Genomic DNA, 23,341 nt, shown 5'->3' with positions numbered 1-23,341 from the left:
ATCACAGGTCTGAAACTCCGCATGGCAACACCAATCAGCTTTGCCAGCACTAGTATGGGGAAGCCAATAGTCTTCGAGAGCCTGTGATACCAATACCTGCTATTCACTAAAGATTCAAATCAATAGATATACAGCATGTCTTCCAAACGCCAATGCGGTTGTTTTGGGTTTAAGCTACACACCTTCCTGGATACCGGCGGTTTGTGCAAAACCAATACTATTGCTTTGCACAAACTGTTGATACCAGGAAGGAGGAATATATTCTTCACACCCATTTAACGGTATCTCACTTCCTGTGTACCAACAGTTTGTCTATTCTCACTTGACAGCCCTCAGAGTGGAGAGAAACATGAGTCACCGAGCCCTGCGTTGAAACAGAGATCAAAGTGGAGTTAGTCAGAACAATACGTTATGTGTGAATGGAATGAATAAGGTGTGATCTCTTGTGTGTACCTCCACGCAGAGCACAGACGAGCCCTGGGAACAGAATGGCCAGGCCACATCTGATATGGAAATTCATGATGCATAAAGAGTGGGAAAAATATGTTTAAATAAGTGTAGCTGTTACTCACACCCCCCCACCCCCACCCCACACACACCACTCTCTCCTCTCTCCTCTCTCTCTCTCTCTCTCTCTCTCTCTCTCTCTCTCTCTCTCTCTCTCTCTCTTTCTTTCTCTCATTCTCTCACAGATACACACACACACACACACACAGCTACTGAAGTATCAACACAAGAAATTCTGCCTTCATTTTTCAGTTGGTTATTTTCCCCCTTTTTATGCTCTCTTGGTACGCTTGTCTCTGAGAGCTGGAGGAAAGCAGAGATGACGTGTGGAAGAGAGAGACTAGCGTTTATCAGCTGTATCTAACTGGAGATGTACTTTATAGGTAGAGTTGAAAGGGGGAGGGGGGGGCGGAGCGAGAGAAGGAACATAAAAATTGAAGGACGCGTTGGACATGGCACACACATGACAGTACCCGGGAGTCGTTTGCTATGGCGTTTTAGCTTCACTTGGCTCCCTAGTGTAGCAGTAGTTCTGTATAGAAGGTGAATTTATGGCATCTCCGAGACACTCCCTTATTTTAATGTTCCTCTGGGTGATATGGCCTGTGGGTGGGGAGGCGAGGGCCTCTCCTCAATCACCACCCACCAGGGGATCATTATGGTCTGGCCCTTAGCAACAGGGGCCCTTTCACTTTTTACTGAGCACTGCAGGCTCCGCCCTTAGCAACGTAGCACAGAAACTCCATCCTGATATTTCACATTTAATACATTTAACAATTCACTTTTCACATGCACATTTAACAGTTCTCTGATTTGCTGGCTAGTATGAAGCCTTTTGTGTGGGATGAGTGGCATTTCTGACTCAGATTCAGTTGTTTTCCGTTGTATCAAACGTGTGGTTTCTGGGAGGTTTGTGGGTTTGACGTTTCCTTGTTGCCATGGGTGGCCTCTCTGTTCTAGGATGACGCCCAGTTCCATGTGACTGAGGGCAACGACTGCATTGCCTGCCCTGTTGATAAACTCACTAACAGTGTTCAGATCTGCCCTGTTGATAGACTCACTCACAGTGTTCAGGCCTGCCCTGTTGATAGACTCACTCACAGTGTTCAGGCCTGCCCTGTTGATAAACTCACTAACAGTGTTCAGGCCTGCCCTGTAGACAGACCCGACATTCTCTCGTTCTCACACATCTCTTAACCCCCTCTCTTTGTATGTATTTACAAAATGCTCTTTCAAATCAAACCAAACTTTATTTGTATAGCGCATTTCATATACAGAAGCAACACAATGCGCTACAGAGAAGAAAATGGGGGTGGACATAGATCCTGCCCCTACATATTCCAGAGGGAAGCAAAAACACAGCTCACCCAAGGGCCGAAAGTGAGCTCTGCCTTGACATCTCAAGCAAGCTCCTGCTCTCTCTCTCTCTCTCTCTCTCTCTCTCTCTTTCTCTCTCTCTCTCTCTCTCTCTCTCTCTCTCTCTCTTCATGTCAAGATTTCTGCATTTATTTATTTAACATAGGGACAATGCATATTAATAGGGACAATGCATTGAACATTTAAATCAAATGTGAACATGCCAGATTTAGCCACAAGCCTGATCTTCATCTGTTGTTCCCTGGCAGGTTGATGGCATCAAATAATAAAATCATCATAATTCACAGAACAAAAAAACACCACCAACTAAAACTCACTCCACACAACAACAGCACATACACATGGACCATCACCAAACAACAACCACAACAACAACAACAACAACAACAATCACATGCCGCGTCACCCAGTGCCCATTAAAGTATGTAATCTTTTCCATCAAGTCCTCCTTTTTCAAGTCGTTTTATTAATTAGGCGTCTTCAGGCGGAGACGCACATCCATGCAGGCACTCAGGCATGCAGTCTCATTATTCTGAAGCAGCACAGCCCTTTCTGGACGGCCCGGCCGGCTTTCACATCCTCTCACTCTGCGTTTCCTCTCCATAAACCACACCGAAGGAAGGAAACTCAATTATTCTGGCCTGAAATAAATATTGCACACGGCTATGGACAGGCTAGCGTGTATGAATACTACAGTACATGTGAGAGCTCCACCCAGACTCACGATACGTTTAGGCGTTACGCTCAGTACATTTAGTTACTCCTCATCTTGGTCACTGACATATCAAGGAAATAAATAACGTACGAGTCCCTTACAAAAGCAAACTAATGGCCAGAATGTGCATTCACACAGATAGACTGTGGGGAAACCTATAAGCCTCTAAATGATAAGAAATGCGTTTTGTTTTTTGTCCTTCATGTTTTTAAGTGTTTTGCTCTGAGGAGGTGAGGGATGGGGGGCGGGGGGGTTCAGGGGCGTTGGGGGAGGCAGGAGGGCTGGGGGGTTCCGAGGCGTTGGGGGAGGCAGGGGGGCTGGGGGGTTCCGGGGCGTTGGGGGAGGCAGGGGGGCTGGGGGGTTCCGGGGCGTTGGGGGAGGCAGGGGGGCTGGGGGGTTCCGGGGCGTTGGGGGAGGCAGGGGGGCTGGGGGGTTCCGGGGCGTTGGGGGAGGCAGGGGGGCTGGGGGGTTCCGGGGAGGCAGGGGGGTTTGGGGGTTCCGGGGCGTTTGCTGGAGCGGGACTGGCGTCGTCTGGGGGCGGACCCAAGTCAACATTTGACAAAAGCATCTGAGGACCCCCATTGGGCGGTGTAGGAGGGTGACCATCCGAGCCGCCCATCTCTGAGGTGCGGAGCGGAGCGGGCGTCTTGGGATCGCCGTCGTCCGGCGCCGTCGCTGAGGGAGCGGGAGGCGAGAATGACTCTGGGATATCCTCACGCGCCACGCGAGGCCCGTCCGGCTCTATTCCGAACGTGCGTCCCGTTTGGACGTCGACCATTTTGAGCTCCTCCTCCCTCTGCGGGAGCGAAGACATCCTCTTGGAGAGGCGCTGGGGCAGGAAGCCGGAGAGTGAGATCCGGTCGAACCCCCGCCTCATGTTGACGCGTCCGTCGTCGTCGCCGCCTACTCCGCCCTCCAGGAAAGGGGAGGGGCCAGCCCAGTCGGTGTTCTCCAGACGTTTCTTCTGCAGTCGTCGCCTCCTGACCCACATGGCCAAGAAAGCGAGCAGCATCAGCGCCAGTGACCCGCCAATGATCAGCGCCACCGCCGTCCCGGCGTGTTGCCCTCGGGGCTTTTTCTTCTTTGGAGACCAGCCCGGTCGAACCGCTGGTTTCTTCTTCGTGGCGGTAACCGTGGCTGTGGTGGTGGCTGTCGAATTCGCCGGAGGAAGTACTATCGATTTCTTCTTTGTCGTTTGTTGTTCATCGATTGTCGTGGTCGTGGTGACGACCGGTGTCTCTGTGATGCCAGCCAGAGTGGCATTGCCCTTGGTGGCGGCGGCAGCACCGTCAACGCCTGTAACCGTGACGACAGTGGCGGGAGTTGTAGAGTCGGTCTCGGCGGACCCTGTGTTTCGGGCCGTCGAAGCAGGCAAAGTAGAGGCTGAATCGGTGGAGAGAGGCTCTTCTATCGGACCTTCAGCGGGACTTGACGGGGTTGACGGGGTGGGCGTCACAGCTGGGCCTGGGGCTTGTGAGGAGCTGGCTGTCCGGGGAGGATCACTACGAGCCTCCGTACTCGAGCTGCCCTCTGGGGTAGGAACATCTGTGATGGCCGCCAGTGTCACTCCAAACTGGACAGTCCCTGTGGATGACTGTGCCGTCTGGGGAGTGGCTGGTCCTGTTTGGATCTCCGCCGCTTGGTTCGGAGCAGCGGAGGGTATTTCAGAGGCTGACGTTTGAGCTGATCTCCCTGATTCTGGTTGACCTACTTCCCCTTTGCTGTAGGAAGGGTCTTGCCCTGTTGCAACCTGGTTCTCTGTGGTGGGTAACTTAGTCTCGGATGTGACCTGCAACGATGTGTTATTCTCATGTACTGTTGTTGGGCTCTCCTGGAGTGGCTGCTGGGACAGTTCTAAGGAAATGACTGTCTGGTCGGCCGCAGGAACCTCACCTATCCAGGAGTCGGTCGAATGGAAGATCTGGTCAGGTGTCAAGCCATTCAGTCCCAGTGGCAGGACCCACAGAACCGCAGCACACAGGAAGTGGAATCGCTCCATTTTTTCTTCTCTCCTTTGAACAAGGATGTGTCTTGATGACTGAGGACAGATTAGGTGGGAAACATTAGGTATTAATGTATGAAGCAATGCTATTTATCACGCTGTTCCATGAGGAAATTCAGAAGCTCTAGGAGGTTTTAGTGAAAAGACAATGTTCTGAAATGTACTGGCTGGTTACGCATTTCCTCAAACTACACCACAAAACAGACATCCAAAATGTATCTTATTGGGGTAATATGATGCATACCAATAATCATAATACCATTGTATATGTCCTTATTCTGTTGCTTTCTCAAAATAGAATCCATTGAATAACTCAAACTACTCAATGATTACCTTTAATCAATATTTGTGATACGTGCATAATCTGTGGTGGTATTACTGCCTCTACAAACACAATTGATCAATTATAGGCTTCCCCTATAATTGATACATTTATCAATTTATCAGGGCCGTCGTGAATACCATTTTACTGGCCGCGAGTACTCGTTGGTGGGAATGAGCGAATAGTATGCTATGCTTTTTAGTAAGCGTATATTAAAGCGTCTGCTAAATGACTGTAATTTGTCGGGTCATCAATCCCTCCCTTACTCCCTTGCTCCCGACAATGTTGGCCTGCATCTCTCTGTTGGCACCACGAGAGGCAGTAGTCCCAGCACACCAAAATCAAGAAGGACCCCAAAATCAACCCGCCAATCTCCACTGCACAAGTAGAGTAGTGGTCAGAGCATTGGACTCCCACCCTGGAGACTGGGGTTCAAGACCCGGTGGGGATGACTTTATGGGACTACACCCCAAACCTCCACATGTTCATCCTTTCACTCCAACCTTTACCCCTTGCCTTATAGGTCAGATCCTGTACCTACCCCAACCCTTATTCATGAAACAAGCCAGCCACGCACATAAGCCAGACTGGACCTGGCCTGGTTCCTTTGTAAATGCGACAAGCATGTTGTTGGGGCGAGAGTTGGAGCAATAGACCTGCAGAGTGTATTGAGGGAGAAAACACGAGCATGAAATCTGCTTCCATTTAGTTGCATCACTCAGTGTAACTTTGGTGACGTTGGTTTCGGTCTGCAGTATCGGGACAAAAAAAGAATACTCTGAATACTGAATTGAGCTCGAAATACTAACGTACCGAACAAATAGTGGAATACTCCAGTTACTCGGGCCACCCCTACAATTTATATCCTCTATCAATCAACGATGGTTACTTTGTGAGACACGCAATTTTGGGTGCATTTGAAATGTATTTCCTCAGTTATTTAAATAAATAATTTTTAAAGACAATTAAGAAGATTATTCTACTTTTATAGAATTTTACTTTGTCCAAGCAGCAACACATTTTTTGTACGTTCACAACTTGTGTTGTGGTATTGCCTTGATGTTATCTCCACCATATGCTGTAGGCTCAATTAAAGGTTATAGTACCGACATTTCTTGTGAACTTGTGTGTTCTTGATAATGTGTGAGTGCTAGAATCTTCTACTTACCAGAGCCACAGTTTACACCATTTCAATGTTTAAGAAATCAAAATTGGTCACCTGCGGTTGTCCCCATCGGTGGAATCACATGTCGTTTTGAGGCTTCAGCTGAAGTGTAGTAGAATAAGGAAGGAAAACACGCTGGCTTCACATCAAGTACAGGAAGTGAGAGCTGTCCACATGTCGTTTGAAGGAGGAAGCATATGCTGCTAATCTCTCCATCTTCTCACCCAGCAGCTTGTGCGCTGGTACGGTTACCAGGTTCTTGACCGAGCCTCTCCGCCATCTGCAGGAGATGATCTTATAGCTGACATGCAGGCAACACTAGAAGGTTAAAACACCCTCTTACTGCACAGCTTCACTGCAGCTGCCAGCGTCCACCATCAGCTGTCGGTCAGTGAGGGAACAGATCCATTGTGAGGAATGACAGCGGCTCCACTGCGTAGCGGTCAATGGCGGCGTCGGTGTTAGGGAATCTGCCGGGTTTGTTTCTCAAAATGGTGGCTGATGGTTGACGCCCGACGGGCGCAGTGGAGCCGTGCACTCAGGGCTTTACCCCATACTGCATTTAAGGTTGGTAGAAAGCGTCCATATGGAACCCTAAAAAGGTTCCAGATCATGGAACCCTTTTCAACTATAGGTGGTGTGAAACCTCTGTTCTACCAGGCCTATCATATCAGACCACAGTGTTCTACCAGGCCTATCATATCAGACCACAGTGTTCTAGTAGGCCTATCATATCAGACCACAGTGTTCTAGTAGGCCTATCATATCAGACCACAGTGTTCTAGTAGGCCTATCATATCAGACCACAGTGTTCTAGTAGGCCTATCATATCAGACCACAGTGTTCTAGTAGTCCCATCATATCAGACCACAGTGTTCTAGTAGGCCTATCTTATCAGACCACAGTGTTCTAGTAGGCCTATCATATCAGACCACAGTGTTCTAGTAGGCCTATCATATCAGACCACAGTGTTCTAGTAGTCCTATCTTATCAGACCACAGTGTTCTAGTAGGCCTATCATATCAGACCACAGTGTTCTAGTAGGCCTATCATATCAGACCACAGTGTTCTAGTAGGCCTATCATATCAGACCACAGTGTTCTAGTAGGCCTATCTTATCAGACCACAGTGTTCTAGTAGGCCTATCATATCAGACCACAGTGTTCTAGTAGGCCTATCTTATCAGACCACAGTGTTCTAGTAGGCCTATCATATCAGACCACAGTGTTCTAGTAGGCCTATCATATCAGACCACAGTGTTCTAGTAGGCCTATCTTATCAGACCACAGTGTTATCTCAGATGATTCTTTGTGATTTGGTTCTTTCTTTGTGAAAAATATTCAAGCAAAATGATTAGACACTTTCCTTTTCACTCAAACTTTGCAACATTTATTTTTTGATGTCTCCAAAAAGCAATGGCTGATTTTCATTAGTAAATTTTCAGTAAATTATTTATTATTACTTTTGTCAGTTTCAAGTTATTTCAGTCAGTTTCAAGTTATTTCAGTGACCTGTGGGTTTTTCTTTCTTTAACGGGAGGGCACCAACAATTTTGTCCATGTCTGTCTGTATGTGTATATATATATATATATATATATATATATATGAGCAGGGTTAACTCTTTGAGAATTGAATATATATAGTATACTGCAATGACAGTATAGCGTTCAGTTCAATCATTTTCATCTAGAGCCTAGACTTGGTTCCTTGAATGTAATTAAAAATCGCCTGAGGCTGTGTTCCTGATAGTTATCCAAATTACTTATTTAATTGACTACATTAAAACACCCAGTCCTATCTTAATAAGAGGCCATTACAGAAGAGCCACAGGCTTTGCTAACACATTCAGTACGATTACTTCACAGCATGCTTTTTCCACTGGTGTCTCAGTCATACAGTCCACTGTATTCATTAGCTAACCATTCACTAACGTTGAAAATGTAACACCCGTAATTTTTTTGCTCCATCGATGTGAAATAAGAAAGCCATTCACGCTACACAAAACAGCCATTTATTTGGGATTGGATGTTAAGCAGTAACTTTTTATTTTTATATTTTTTTTTATTTTTTACAGCTAGTAGATAAGAAAGCTGAGTGAACAGCAAGCCGGAGAGGGCGTTAGGAGCTTAATAAAACAGGTCATTGTGCCACTCAGGGCATCATCTCTGTGACCAACCAAAGATGGAAAACATGGTTGTCATGTCATAAGTTGATCCACAAGGAACACAGTTTTTGCTCTGTATATTATAACTCCAGACAAGCAACAACAAAAAAGGTGATTGAATTCTTGTTTCTAATGTTCTGGGAAGTGATCACTCGTGAAAGTTTACCTGAAGAATAGTCATTTTGATGTTTTTGTCACAAATTGTAAACTTGCTACAGTACCTAACCATATAGAGTAAGTGCAATGTAAGAATATAGAAAGCACATATATCCACTTATCACTAAGAAGAAAATAATGAATAGTATGAAGCCAAATTCACTTACAGTATAGTATGTATGTCTATCATCGATAATAAAACATACCTTCTCCCCTGCCCTAATCCTTAAATTACACCAACTTAATCAGCAGTGTCCCCACTGCTATGAGACTTGGCTGAGAGTACCTGCAAGATCAGGGATTCACCTCTACAGAGATCCTGAACCTCACTGCTAAGGGTAATTAACTTGGGCAATTGGCAGAGGTCCCTTGTTCCTTTTCACATTATTGTGAACTACTAATCTCCCACTGCCTCATTCAGTCTATCGACTTTCCTACAGACCCGTCTACAGATTTCTTATAATAAAATTAAAATAAAATACTAATCTCTGAGTCAGAGAAATTCTACCAATGGCGGTATATAAATCACATTATTGCATTAGAAATGGAGAAGGGGAAATAAGCGGATTACGTAATGAGATTCAGTAAAACTTAAGAATTCTCAATAGAAACACACTGCAATAAAAAGCCCTTGAAATGCATTACATAGTAGCTAATACATGTTTTATTGATGACATTTTGCCATGGTCTTGGTTGAAGGTTAAGACTGGAGCTGAAGCCAGAGTTCAGCTGTTCTGCCTCAGCCCTGATGGACAGGAGTGTGGTTCCCCCCTCACACCACTAGGGGCATGTTCTCTAGATCTACAGGGAGCTCGTCCTGACAGAAATCCCTGGAACTGGGGCTCTGCACATGCATCTCTCCATCCCTCAGATCCCTGTGTGTGGTCACGGTGCCTTCCTCCTCCTCCTCCTCTCCGTCCCTGTGGCTCTCCTCTTTTTCCGCCGCCTCGTCAAACTCCTCCATCCTTCCGTCCGTCCTCACCTCCTCCAGCATCACAGCGGTGCTGTCGCAGGGCCCCACCAGCCCTCCCAGCTCCGGCCGCTCGCTGCCCCAGTAGCCGGTGCCGCTCACCAGGTCAGCGTTGCTGCGCGACGGCCGGGGGGCGCGTCCGCGGCGCTGCAGCCGGAACACCTGGCAGGCCAACACCAGGGTGGACACCAGCAGACACACCACCAGCCCGCCGGCAGAGGCCACTGCCACCAGGCCCAGCTGGGGGTCGATCAGGCAGCCCGGGCCGGTGACGTTGGCGTCGGGGAAGCCGGACTCGGGGAAGGGCCGGGGTTGAGACTGCGTGGCGGTCAAGTCGACCAGCGTTACCGCAGAAGTCAGGGACACAGACGGGGTTGTGTTGGCGGACCGCTGGGCGCTACTGAGTGGAGAGGCCAGTACGACGATGAGGAAGAGGAGGAGAGAGGATCCGGTACCGTCCATGGTTCCTGGAATGACCCGAGGAGAAAAGACAGGACTCGTTACCACCGGGGCCATCGGCTCTGTAACAGTTATGACATTTCTTTCAATGTTGAGGGTCACATGAAGAAAAAAAAAAGTGCATATGTTTTTACAGTCAAGCCAGTACTCATAGGGACAAATCCACAAAAGGATTGCGTGGCTTTTGCAGCGGCAAAACCCGTGCAAATGAGACAAAAAATAGCATCCAATCCTCAAAGCACACGCAAAGGGTGAAAAGCATTGCAAACTGCACCGATGAGCAAATAGCTCCATTTGAATCTATGTAAATTAGGTACTTAAGTGCAAAACTGCCCCAAATAAGCCTTGCGTCTGATCCACAAACACCATGAGGTAACTGCCACACGCGGTTAGGGAGGTGCAAATACCGCTTTTGAAAAGCTGGTATTAACTGCAGCAGTCAGCACCGCGCACTTTTTCCTCTCGTCTCTCCTCAGAACTTGTTAAGTTTGAATGATATTGAATTGATATTGGATGATATTAAGGGCGAAATATATATAGAGGGGGATTTTAAAATAAGTCCGCTAGCTGTGATGCACAGAAACAAACAACTGATATTTTCTGCCAAAAAGTGCGATGTCGTTTTCATTATGATCTAATTTGTGTCCTGAAATATGGAGAAAAGCTTGAAACAGCTTGAAAGATCTGACTATATCCAGAATAGAATAGAATGTCTTTATTGTCATTGTGCCAAGGTACAACAAAATTAAATTAGCCTCAACTTGTGCGCTGGACAACATACAACATCACAATATACAAACAACAGCACACAATTTTTTATATATATATAGATTTTATTTATTTATTTTGCACTAGACTCATTAATAGGTCACAGTGGGTCATAGTGGGTTTATTTTGGTACAGTATGGATAGCTCAGCTCAAAGGGCAAAACATGACTCATTTATTTTGTAGGATGCGTTCACTGCTGTAGGGAACTAATCATTCACACACAAATCAATACATTCAAAGCATTTTAGGAAATAACCTACATGCGAATACAAACGAGAACACAGTGAATGACAAAAACGAGAAAAAGTGAATGAAAGTTGCTCATAAATAATAGTCTGCATCGTTATTGGACAATAAATGAGAAACAAAAAGAGAATGACAATTAAGCTCATTATTAACTACTGGCTAACAGAGGCTGGCCGTGGGGGCGTGTTGCTGCCGTGGGGGTGTGTCGCTGCCGACTCCACCGGCTCTTGTTAACGGGACCTGAGGGGAATGGGGTCCGGTGTTTGACGGGGCTCAGAGGCGCATGGTGTGATGGGGGGTCGTCCTGATCTGAGGTGACCGGTGTGATGGGGGGTCGTCCTGATCTGAGGTGACCGGTGTGATGGGGGGTCGTCCTGATCTGAGGTGACCGGTGTGATGGGGGGTCGTCCTGATCTGAGGTGACCGGTGTGATGGGGGGTCGTCCTGATCTGAGGTGACCGGTGTGATGGGGGGTCGTCCTGATCTGAGGTGACCGGTGTGATGGGGGGTCGTCCTGATCTGAGGTGACCGGTGCAGGACTGGCCGGGCATCAGATCATCTACGTAAAAAGGGACGGCACATTTATATTTTATTTCATGGGCTACCATGAACTTGTTCTGGCTGGAGGGTCCGCTGTAAAACTTCTTCCAAGTCTGTCGATGGCTCTTCACGGGGCGGCCCTTCTTGGCTGTCATTAAAGGCGATCTTTTATTTGGTCCTCCTTTTCAGATCCATCCATCTTCTCTTACAGTCTGCGGGCGTGCGTTTGCTCTGACCAACTGCTCTAACGCTCTCTGATATGGATTCTCAAGTGTGATTTCTCTCAGTTGGGTCCAGATTTCTTGATTGCAGTTTGGCTGCATGTCTCTGCACCTCTGAACATTTATATTTGTGCTTTTTCTCTGCCGTTGTCGTGGATATTGTGTTCTTGGCACAGCCAATATTTACCACATGGCTAATTGCAATCATGGGCGCACATTGCACAGAGTTGGCAAATGGGCGTGTTTGCCCGGGCATATCATTAGAGCAGAATCTTTTGTGGATATCGTGCTGAACTGGAGCAGATTGCCGTTGCAATTGCTGTGCAAAATATCGAGCTATTAGCGGGAGCAATCCATTCTTTGTGGATTTGTGCCATAATGTTTTACAGTCAAGTCAGGACTCATAATGTTTTACAGTCAAGTCAGGACTCATAATGTTTTACACTCAAGTCAGCACATTGGCTCTACTTGTGGAGGAGTTTGAATGGGTTGAGCTTTCTCTGTCTCTGGGGAGTTTAATCAAAACAATGTGCTTAATTTCCATGTTAATTAACCCAGATAAGAATTTGCAATTAATTAATGAACCTCAGTGTGTGACTGTCCGTGAATTTTGATGTAGGTTACATTATATTTTACAGCTAGCCTGGTGGACGTTTTCACTACGAGTCTGGACTTTAACCTGGCCAGAGCGATTTGAGTGGGCGGGAGTATTTACCTTGACAGATGAATCAGCGTAACAAAATATAGATCTAACTTTTGCCAAATCCAGTCGGAAGAACGGCATTTTCCGCTGAGAAACTCCGCTAGTGCATACTCTTGTTCTTCTTTAATTGTTGCTATTGAGTCTATTTCGGCAATAACTTCAGTTATGGTTGTGTTTATTCTCCTAACGTTAAAGGACAATGCTCGTTTTTGACAACCTGGACCTTATTTACGACATTATAAGACGTTTGACTCACCGAGATCACTTTGGTGTAGTTCGGAGGCATGTAGAAGAAATTTAAAATCTAGCGCGAGCCAGTATATCCATGTAATGGCGGTGGTCGGGGCACTTAGAATGCAGTTTCTAAAAATCTATTTTCTGCCGCGAAACGGTTGTTTTCATCAATCTGTCTTGATGAATCGCTAGTTGTGCTTACATAGAGCATAGGCCTGTTTTGGTTTTTCACATGCCTCTGTAATATGATCTTTAGAAACGTCTTTAGACACGAAATAGCTTCCTCACAACGATTGCGCGCTGTGCTGGAGCAAGTGAGGAAGCTATTTCATTTCGAAAGACGTTTCTAAAGATCATGGCATGTGAAAACCACAACAGGCCTATGCTCTATGTAAGCACAACTAGCGATTCATCAATATGTCGTAAATAAGGTCCAGGTTGTCAAAAACTAGCATTGTCCTTTAACGTTACCGCTCGTTGCTTCGGGAGCTGCCAGTACTGGACTTGTGTATTTCGCGTCATCATCTACGGGAACCAGTCAGGGACTGGGGGCGGAAGAGCAGTTAAAATGCAGTCTCCTGATTGGTGCCCCATTTTCTGGGAAACCTCAAATTGCTCTGGGCGGCTGAAAATCCAGACTCATAGAGAAAACATCCAAAAAGGTTTGTGATGAGTCTGGTTTACCAGGCCTACAGTAGCCTTCAGTTAGAGACTGGAGGTGAGGCTGTTTAATGTGGTTTATTTGTCATTTTATGTACATGACACGAGCACCCAATTAAATGATTTTAGCTGCGCCCAAAGTTGGGCCTGAAACTACGACCCTGAGATGAAGAGTCTAACGCTCTACTGACTGACCTAGCCAGGCAGCTATACCTCACAGGTCAAAGGTCACACCTATACTGACTGACCTAGCCAGGCAGCTATACCTCAAAGGTCACCCCTATACTGACTGACCTAGCCAGGCAGCTATACCTCACAGGTCAAAGGTCACACCTCTACTGACTGACCTAGCCAGGCAGCTATACCTCAAAGGTCACCCCTATACTGACTGACCTAGCCAGGCAGCTATACCTCACAGGTCAAAGGTCACACCTCTACTGACTGACCTAGCCAGGCAGCTACAGTATACAGTACCTCAGAGGTCACACCCAGCCACGATGTACAGTAGCATACGAAGAGTTCTGTGCAGCTTGGTAAAGGAAGGAGGAAGAAGGAAGCAGGCCCAGTCATTATATTAGATTAAGTACAAACACAACTTATCTCTACATTGAATTAGCCTACTGTATCTCTCTAACAAGTTCTAAAACGAATTTGGAATTGCTGTCTGAAATTTAACATCACTTAGCTATATGATGTGATGTGGTTGGCAGCGCAGTGTGTGTGTGTGTGTGTGTGGGGGGGGGGGTGTGCGTGTGTGTGCGTGTGTGTGTGATGGAAATCGTTAACGTGAGCGTTAGGGAGAACAGTGAGCAATGTCGGCTAGTGTGCCGAGAAGGCACACTTTAGATGCTTTCCACATACACACACACGCACACACACACACACACACACACACACACACACACACACACACTCCCTGTCCCCCCCAAGCTTGGGATCTTCTGGATTCAGTTTTTTTATTTATTTCTGGGCCTCTTGAACGTCCTCTGTAGCAGCGCAGACATCCCTCACATTCTATAAGAGGAAAAGACGGGAAGGAAGAGAAATGTATGAACCTTAGTCAGTCCATGTTTTATAGAACAAGCTAAGAGCTCTTTTTGACAGGAGTCCGTATGTGCAGCTAAAATTAACAGGCCCTACTCCTTAAATTCTGATTCAGATTATAGGTTAACAAGCTGGTGAACAGAAGTGGACCGTCAATGTTTTTCAGTATTGAACTTTCCACAACAGTTCCTAGACCCTTTGAAGTCATTAGAAGAAGAGAAGTAGCCTCTTTGTGTTTACAACTGTGAAACAACGGTTCTGATTGAATCTGATCTGTAAAACCTCCGCCACTCCGTTCCCTTTTTAACTTCAAAACTGGCACCTTTCCTTCAATCTACCCTGACCCCCCCCCCCCCCCCTTCAATCTGCCCTGACCCTCACCCCCCCCCCCCCCCCCCCTTCAATCTGCCCTGACCCTGACCCCCCCCCCCCCTTCAATCTGCCCTGACCCCCCCCCCCCCCCCCCTTCAATCTGCCCTGACCTACACTCCCCCCCCCCCTCGTCTCCCCCAGGTTCAAGACGGGCCAGATCAACGGCGACCTGCTCATCTACCACGTCCTGCTCACCCTCAAGCCCTACTACGCCAAGCCCTACGAGATCGTGGTGGACCTGACCCACACCGGACCCAGCAACCGCTTCAAGACCGACTTCCTCTCCAAGTGGTTCGTGGTCTTCCCGGGCTTCGCCTACGAGAACGTGGCGGCCGTCTACGTGTACAACTGCAACACCTGGGTGAGGGAGTACACCAAGTACCACGAGCGCCTGCTGACCGCCCTGAAGGGCAGCAAGAGGCTGCAGTTCACCGACTCACCGGCCAGGCTGACAGAGCACGTGGAGCTGGACCAGCAGAAGCTGCCGGCCGCCACCCTGGCACTGGAGGAGGACCTGAAGGTGTTCCACCAAGCGCTCAAGCTGGCCCACAAGGACACCAAGGTGTCCATCAAGGTGAGGGGGGCGCCGGGGGCGGGAGGGGCGGGACGACTGACGCGGGGAGCTGGAAGAGTTGTGTGTCTCTGGAAGTTTAGGTCCAGCATCAACATTAATATTGAAATCAGTTTTGTCTAGAAATTTCCCGGCATCCCAATTAGCCTTCGCTACTGCACATGGCGTGGCGCCCTCATGTGCAGTCAGACCGTAAATCATGATTACATTTCACGCAACTCACGTTGATAAAGTTCCGTTAAATTAAAAAGCAATTAATCGAGTATCCAAATCTTACTCTAGTAAATTCTTATCGGCAGTTAATCGATAGTCGGATAACTGTTAACATCCCTACTTCTCGCCAATACCCCACACCCCCCACACACCGCACACACACAGGTGGGCTCCACGGCCGTGCAGGTGACCTCATCGGAGCGCACGCGCGTGCTCGGTCAGCCCGTCTTCCTCAACGACATCTACTACGCCTCGGAGATCGAGGAGATCTGCCTGGTGGACGAGAGCCAGTTCACGCTGACCATGGCCAACCAGGGCACGCCGCTCACCTTCATGCACCAGGAGTGCGAGGCCATCGTCCAGTCCATCATCCACATCCGGACGCGCTGGGAGCTGTCCCAGCCGGACTCCATCCCCCAGCACACCAAGATCCGGCCCAAAGACGTGCCGGGGACCCTGCTCAACATCGCCCTGCTCAACCTGGGCAGCTCCGACCCCAGCCTGAGGTCAGTACCAGTCTGGGTGACGGCTGGGGGGGGGGGGATGCTGGGAAACGGAGTCTTTAAAAAGCGTTTTAACAAATCCCTCTCGGCAGGAAGCAGTTCAGGTCGATAGAGGACATAACTCTCGCCCGTTGTCAAATATATTTGAAGTCTTCTGATTTTGACTTTTTGGAGCGTTGCACTGTACAGTAAACAATAAAAATGTGCACTCACTGTACCACAGTTATCATGCTAATACAGTAATAGCACTATGAGCGAAGTGATATAGAGATTCTCCTTATTTTTGCCAGACCTCTGCTTCAGTCTCACGTGTGTTTTGTCTGACCCGGGCGCACGGTGTCCTGTAGGTCTGCGGCCTACAACCTGCTGTGCGCCTTGACCTGCACCTTCAACCTGAAGATCGAGGGCCAGCTGCTGGAGACGTCAGGCCTGTGCATCCCAGCCAACAACACCCTCTTCATCGTGTCCATCAGCAAGACGCTGGCCGCCAACGAGCCACACCTCACGCTGGAGTTCCTGGAGGAGTGCATCTCTGGCTTCAGCAAGTCTAGTGAGCACAGAGCACGCACGCAAACACACATATATACACACACACACACACACCCACACACACACACACACACACACACACACACACACACACACACACACACACACACACACACACAGTCCTGCCTCCACTCCTACTCTTTCAAATAAAGACACATACATCAGTACTCATATTTTGAGTTGACACACCCACACATCTCCCCATGTCCCGGAGACATGCACGCACACACACACGTGCACACACACACACACACACACACACGTGCAATGATCCATGCCAACATGCGGCACAACCAGTTGATTTAAAAGCCATTGGTTTCTGGGGGGGCTGTTTGATTGCCTCATCCATCAGTGTGCGTTGAGCCGTGTCTGGGAGCACGGGGGCGGGGGCCTGTCTGTCATGTCAGTCTTCCACACACACCAGCAGTCCACTCTGCCCCACCTTGTGTGTTACTGTGTGTGTGTGCGAGTGCGTGTGTTTGCTCGTGCGTGCGGTGAGGGTTTGTCTTTGTCAGCATCTGCATGTATGCTTCATTTTGGGGCTTTTTGAAACATTTTCACAAACTAGAAGTTTCACTTCTCATGAGGCCGTAAGACTTGTTCAGATCTCTGTAGCTTAGTAAGGCCCAATCCCAATATTCCCCCTTAGCCCTAGCCCCTAGTCTTGGGCCCAATCCCAATACTCACCCTGAGCCCTAGCCCCTAGTCTTGGGCCCAATCCCAATACTCCCCCTGAGCCCTAGCCCCTAGTCTTGGGCCCAATCCCAATACTCCCCCTGAGCCCTAGCCCCTAGTCTTGGGCCCAATCCCAATACTCCCCCTGAGCCCTAGCCCCTAGTCTTGGGCCCAATCCCAATACTCCCCCTGAGCCCTAGCCCCTAGTTTTGGAGTGCCCTCGACTGGGTAGTGGCCCTTCAGAATGGAGCAACAAGGGATAGGTGTTGAAATCTTTACCTAAGAAATGGGACACCACTCGCTACGTCTTCACTCAGAATTTTATTAGTTGCCTGATTTTCTGTGGAGTCCCTGGGATGTTATAGTATGATTATTATTATTATTATTATTATAGTGACAAATCTGACCAAATGTCCGACTCCGGACAGAACAAGACACCGAGTCTCTCCCGGATGACTGAACTTCTCACCCGATCTCTCAGGGAGACCCCAGCCACCCTCCGGAGAAAACTCATTTCGGCCGCTTGTATCCGTGATCTCGTTCTTTCGGTCATGACCCATCCTTCATGACCATAGGTGAGGGTGGGGAGGAAGATAGACCGGTAGATCGAGAGCTTTGCCTTTTGGCTCAGCTCTCTTTTCGTCACAACAGTGCGGTAAAGCGACTGCAGAACCGCACCAGCTGCTCTGATTCTCCGGCCAAACCCCCTCTCCATGGTTCCCTCACTCGTGAACAAGACCCCCAGATACTTGAACTCCTTCACTTGGGGTATGTCGAAAAAATGCTACTGGATTATTTTTCAGAAGTCATGAACAGGATGGAATCAACTGTCACTCAAAAATAGTTCTTTACACAAAGTTCTATTGATTAGATTAGATTCAGCATTGCACTGTAGCCTACCAGTAACTGGGATGTCAAAATGCTGTTAAATTATGGTAACAATGAAATGCAGTTGACATTGTGAAATGCGTGTCATAATGATCCAATATGATCCATAATGATCCAATGTCATGTTCCTTTGCATCTACTTTAAACTAACTCCATTCAATTTTTTTATGATTATTTGCGAAGATATTGGGCTTCTTTCATGTTTTTTCACGGCACCGGCAGCTATGTTTCATATCGCTGCCTCTGTTCGCAAAGCATTGTGTGAGTTTTCATCTACCCCTTGGTTTCAAGTCAGCGTGCGAAAACCCTTGTTTTGGAGGGCTGTTTGAACGTCAACTAGCCCTCGATATGCCCCCTAGCCCTAGAAGCTGAAAGGAATGGGACACACTACCCTACGCGTGAACGCGCAAAATATCGGGGTGGGGCCAAGGGCTAGGGCTAAGGGGGGCGTATTGGGATTGGGCTCGGGCTCAACTCTGGGATATCAGAGAAGCACATTGAACTTGGTTCAGACCTCTTCAACGATGTGTGCAGGTGTAGAGATCACCTGTTCATGGTTGTGTGCAGGTGTAGAGATCACCTGTTCATGGTTGTGTGCAGGTGTAGAGATCACCTGTTCATGGTTGTGTGCAGGTGTAGAGATCACCTGTTCATGGTTGTATGCAGGTAGAGAGCTCACCTGTTCATGGTTGTGTGCAGGTAGAGAACTCACCTGTTCATGGTTGTGTGCAGGTATAGAGATCACCTGTTCATGGTTGTGTGCAGGTATAGAGCTCACCTGTTCATGGTTGTGTGCAGGTATAGAGCTCACCTGTTCATGGTTGTGTGCAGGTGTAGAGATCACCTGTTCATCGTTGTGTGCAGGTAGAGAGCTCACCTGTTCATGGTTGTGTGCAGGTAGAGAGCTCACCTGTTCATGGTTGTGTGCAGGTATCGAGCTGAAGCACCTGTGTCTGGAGTACATGACCCCCTGGCTGCTCAACCTGGTGCGCTTCTGCAAGCACAACGACGACGCCAAGCGCCAGCGCGTCACCGCCATCCTGGACAAGCTCATCACCATGACCATCAACGAGAAGCAGATGTACCCCTCCATCCAGGCCAAGATCTGGGGGAGCTTAGGCCAGGTACGGACCACCTTTTTTTTTTAAATGTCACTTTTATTCGGACAGGGAGTCATGCCGAGAGCAAGGTCTCTTTTGCAGATTAGCCCTTTCAAAACATGCAGCAACACAGCAATGACTTTCCCCCGGTCCACCCCTCCACACACACACCAGGGATATGGTGTGGTTCCCAGGGAAGGGCGGTAGGTAGGCCACTGGTTAGAGCATGGAGACCAGGCCAGGCCACTTGACCAGTGATACCCTGTCTATCATTGCCTACAGCTGTGCCCTTCGGTAAGTCGCTTCGGAAAAAAGCGTCTGACAAAATGACTACAATACTGATCTAGGATCAGTTAACCTCCTGGCCCAGTTTCCCTTTCTCAGTTCAGTGGGGGAAACACAACTGACCCTAGGTCAGGGGAGTAGGAGATAACGTCCAGAAAACGTCCTCTCTTCTGCTAGTGTGTCTGTGGTGCCGGGGAGATGGGCGCCAGCTCGTCCACACCAGACGCTGACTCCCTCACTTTCATCTCTTCAAAAGTGGAAGAGATGCGCTGTATAATACTTTCTTGCCCAATAAAAAGCGCCCAAGCAAGTTTACTAGGTGATAGACGTGCAAAAGATGGTCCTGTTAAAGGGAGGGAGGTTGTCCAACACAAGGAACAGCATGCAAGTGAATGAATATGGAGCATTCAAAGGTGCATAGTGGATTTTTTTTCAAACTCAACATTGGAAATGTTCTCATCCACTGTCATTTAAGAAGGTTTATGGTAAATGGACTGCACTTATATAGCGCTTTTCCACCTTAGCGGCACTCAAAGCGCTTTACAATGGCCTCTCATTCACCCATTCACACACACAATCACACACCAATGGCAGTAGCTGCCATGCTAACCTGCTCATTAGGAGCAATTTGGGGTTAGGTGTCTTGCTCAAGGACACTTCAACATGTGGACATTCGGAGCTGGGATTCGAACCACTGACCCTTCGATCACTGAACGACCCGCTCTACCAACCGAGCTACAGCCGTGTTTTGAAGTGTTCTTCTGAATTCACTCTATTCTTGTGCCTCTGTCTTATCATATGTCTCGTGCAACTGCAGCACAGATATCCATCCTCAAAGTTCCCCAGTGAGAGTAATTACATTCTAGGCTCCTAGCTGACTGATTTGCAGTGCCTGGCTCAATGGGGTTTGAATGAATAGATACCTAAAGTAGACCACTAACTTAAAGGTACCCAACGAAACGTGAATCGAAACAATCCGTTCTTTGTTTATTTTCGAAATTCCTCAATTATATAGTTCCTTGTAGTCTAATAAACATGTTGAATCACTTGAATGTCTTTCCTACCTTGTAATTTCTTCGCAAAATTATATTTAGCTAATGTTCTGAAAACAACAAAGATGTATGAAACGTCACTTATGTGCTCCGCGTATTGACGCAATGACGTAGTACGCGATTTTTCGGGGATCCACCTTCTCAAATTTGCTCTAGAGCGCGTACTAGTGGTCAAAAACTACATTGGGTACCTTTAAACAACATTCAGGAACCATACGCGTGCTGTTTCGACCTCTGACCCGCGCCCTCAGATAACGGACCTGCTGGACGTGGTGTTGGACAGCTTCATCAAGACCAGCGCTACGGGCGGCCTGGGCTCCATTAAGGCCGAGGTGATGGCGGACACCGCTGTGGCTCTGGCTTCGGGGAACGTCAAGCTGGTGTCCAGCAAGGTGGGTTCTCTTGTCTGCCCTCTGCTCCCTGTCCTCCTCAGTGTGTGCTGACGCTGCCGACAGCTGTGGTCAGTCTCCAGCAGTCACTAACAGACATCTTGTTCAGATCGAGGCAACGTTTGATGATGATCGACGTCTAAATGTATTGTGGGAAGGGCTCTCCTCCTGTCAATGTCTTTGTTTCATTCTTACATTCACTGACAGCCCGTGATGAAAGTACCTGATGAAAGCATTTCACTTTCCTTCTCGTCAGTCAGTCTACGATAGCAAGCGTTTCCCTGTCAGGGTCTCATCTCATGCCTGTCATAGAAATTGTAGTCTCATCACCTTCCTCAACCTTTCACATAGCTGTGCTAATCTAATTCATGACAGGATGACCTCCAGGAGGTCAACACACCTAGACGTTGTCTACTCCAGTCCACTGTTGATGACGCCTGCCATTTAATATGACGTGTACAATGGGTTAGCCAATCACATCCTGGAAGCGTCATACCTGTGTATTGCTTGAATATAAGGCCGCGCAAGACCAGGCGGCGGCACTTCACTTGGATAAACCACTCACGTGCGTTGTCCTGAAGTCCTTGCGCTCGTATGTTTTCTCAATAAACCAGACTTAACCTGTTTGAGCGAATCTTGGCAAATCCTTTTTGACTAGATCAGTTAAAAATCTTCTACATGCCCAACAGTCCTGCGGCTCTGTCAGTTCGTTAGTCTTGCTAATATGGCTCTGTCTGAACCCTGATACCACTGCCCTTGACCTTAGTGCACTGTGGTAACAACCATGCTCTCAGAAAACCCATTACTCTCCACTTAACAAAGTACACTTGAGTAACAATCTGAAGCACCTGTTTCATAGACTCAAGTCTGACAGTGTTCGGCCACATTACAACATGAACATTGAAGTGTTCTAATATAAAGTAACATTAAAGTAACATTTGAATGATGCAAAGCAACACGATTTTAAACAAATACCATCACCACCACCACCACCACCACTACCACTACCACTCTAAAACATTGATACCAAATTGAATTGATTCTTACCAACGTTGTTAGAGTCTGGGGCCTCAAATTCCCTTATCCACCCTTATAATATCCTCCTGACCAAGTCATCCACTCACTGTCCATCATCGCTCTGTGGTCTCCCTATCTCAACCCTCCCTCCTACTGGCTTTTAACAAACACAACACACACACAGACACACAATAGTAAGCCAGGCTCTCGCTCCTATTATGGCAGCACACAGCGAGGCCTGCTGCTGAATGGCTGTCATTGTGAAGATGTTTTTTTAAGTAGCGGCGAACAAAGTCTCCATTTTGGGTTTGAAGTGTCCCGATTGCCTCAAGCAAGTCTTTGGCACTAGTTTTTAATGACTGATAGATACATTTGGGTTTAGAAATGTTTAAATGTTGTCGGTTTTTGTTTTGTTTGCACACATCTTATTTGTTATTGATAGTGATATTTAATCCAGTGATCCATAGGGTGGGCGTTGTGTGTTTGCATGTGCCAGCCTCTGCTGATGTCATAGTGGGCCAGCCTATTGGCTACAATGAGGGTTTTGTCTGAGGCTATTAGGCTCTTTGTCACCCCAAGCTAAACCCCATGCTCTGTCTTTGACAGATATAATAATAATCAATGCTGTTTCTTTCTATTGGCTCAGTATGTGTACTGTACATGTCCTGTGTTGTAATAGGGTTTTATCTAGCCCAGCGCTCACCCGTTTTGGTCCTGAATACAGCCAGGCAGTGTGTTTATGTGGACGTTTTTATCCGCTCTAATGTTATCGGTTGCCCCACCCCCAACGTGCCTTGGCGCTAGGTGATTGGCCGAATGTGCAAGATCATCGACAAGACGTGCCTGTCGCCAACGCCCACCCTGGAGCAGCACCTGATGTGGGACGACATCGCCATCCTGGCGCGCTACATGCTGATGCTGTCCTTCAACAACTCCCTGGACGTGGCGGCCCACCTGCCCTACCTCTTCCACGTGGTCACGCTGCTGGTGGCCACCGGGCCGCTGTCGCTCCGCGCCTCCACCCATGGCCTGGTCATCAACATCATCCACTCCCTCTGCACCTGCGCCCAGCTCAACTTCAGCGGTGAGGCGGGCTCCAGGCCCCCTGCATGCCACCCCCCCCCCTCCCCCCCTTCGCCCTCCGACTAGCATTTGTGCTACTAGCTTTAGGCTGTGTACAGTACCTGGCTTAGGGATGTATAGTGCACCCCAGTTCAGCTAGCCTTGGCGCTAGCTTTAACGTAGCTTAATTATTAGCATTTGGCTAACTCTAGGAAATAGTCTAGCGTAAATGGTAAATGGACTGCACTTATATAGTGCTTTTCCACCTTAGCGGCACTCAAAGCGCTTTACGATGGCCTCTCATTCACCCATTCACACACACAGTCACACACCAATGGCGGCAGCTGCCATGCAAGGTGCTAACCTGCTCATTGGGAGCAATTTGCGGTTAGGTGTCAAGCCCAAGGACAC

At 48.0% G+C, this 23,341-nt stretch overlaps 1 protein-coding gene across 2 annotated transcripts in view; it reads left to right on the top strand.

Moving 5' to 3' along the window:
- The window catches only part of nf1a (neurofibromin 1a), a gene marked incomplete at its 5' end in the record, with an annotated part of 88,684 nt that overhangs the window by 48,024 nt on the left and 17,319 nt on the right, over window positions 1-23,341 (top strand). For both annotated transcript variants that reach the window (XM_084443525.1, XM_084443526.1), the window contains 6 exons: window positions 14,768-15,200; window positions 15,576-15,916; window positions 16,261-16,463; window positions 18,956-19,149; window positions 20,714-20,854; window positions 22,673-22,952. In XM_084443525.1, coding sequence (XP_084299651.1) covers window positions 14,768-15,200; window positions 15,576-15,916; window positions 16,261-16,463; window positions 18,956-19,149; window positions 20,714-20,854; window positions 22,673-22,952 — 1,592 coding nt within the window. The remainder of the gene's footprint in view (window positions 1-14,767; window positions 15,201-15,575; window positions 15,917-16,260; window positions 16,464-18,955; window positions 19,150-20,713; window positions 20,855-22,672; window positions 22,953-23,341) is intronic.

Source organism: Borostomias antarcticus (genome assembly GCF_949987555.1).
Source record: "Borostomias antarcticus genome assembly, chromosome: 1".
In the NCBI taxonomy this organism is placed as follows: Eukaryota; Metazoa; Chordata; class Actinopteri; order Stomiiformes; family Stomiidae; genus Borostomias; species Borostomias antarcticus.
Note: the sequence above shows the minus strand (reverse complement) of the source record. Positions and strands in the feature narration are given on the sequence as shown.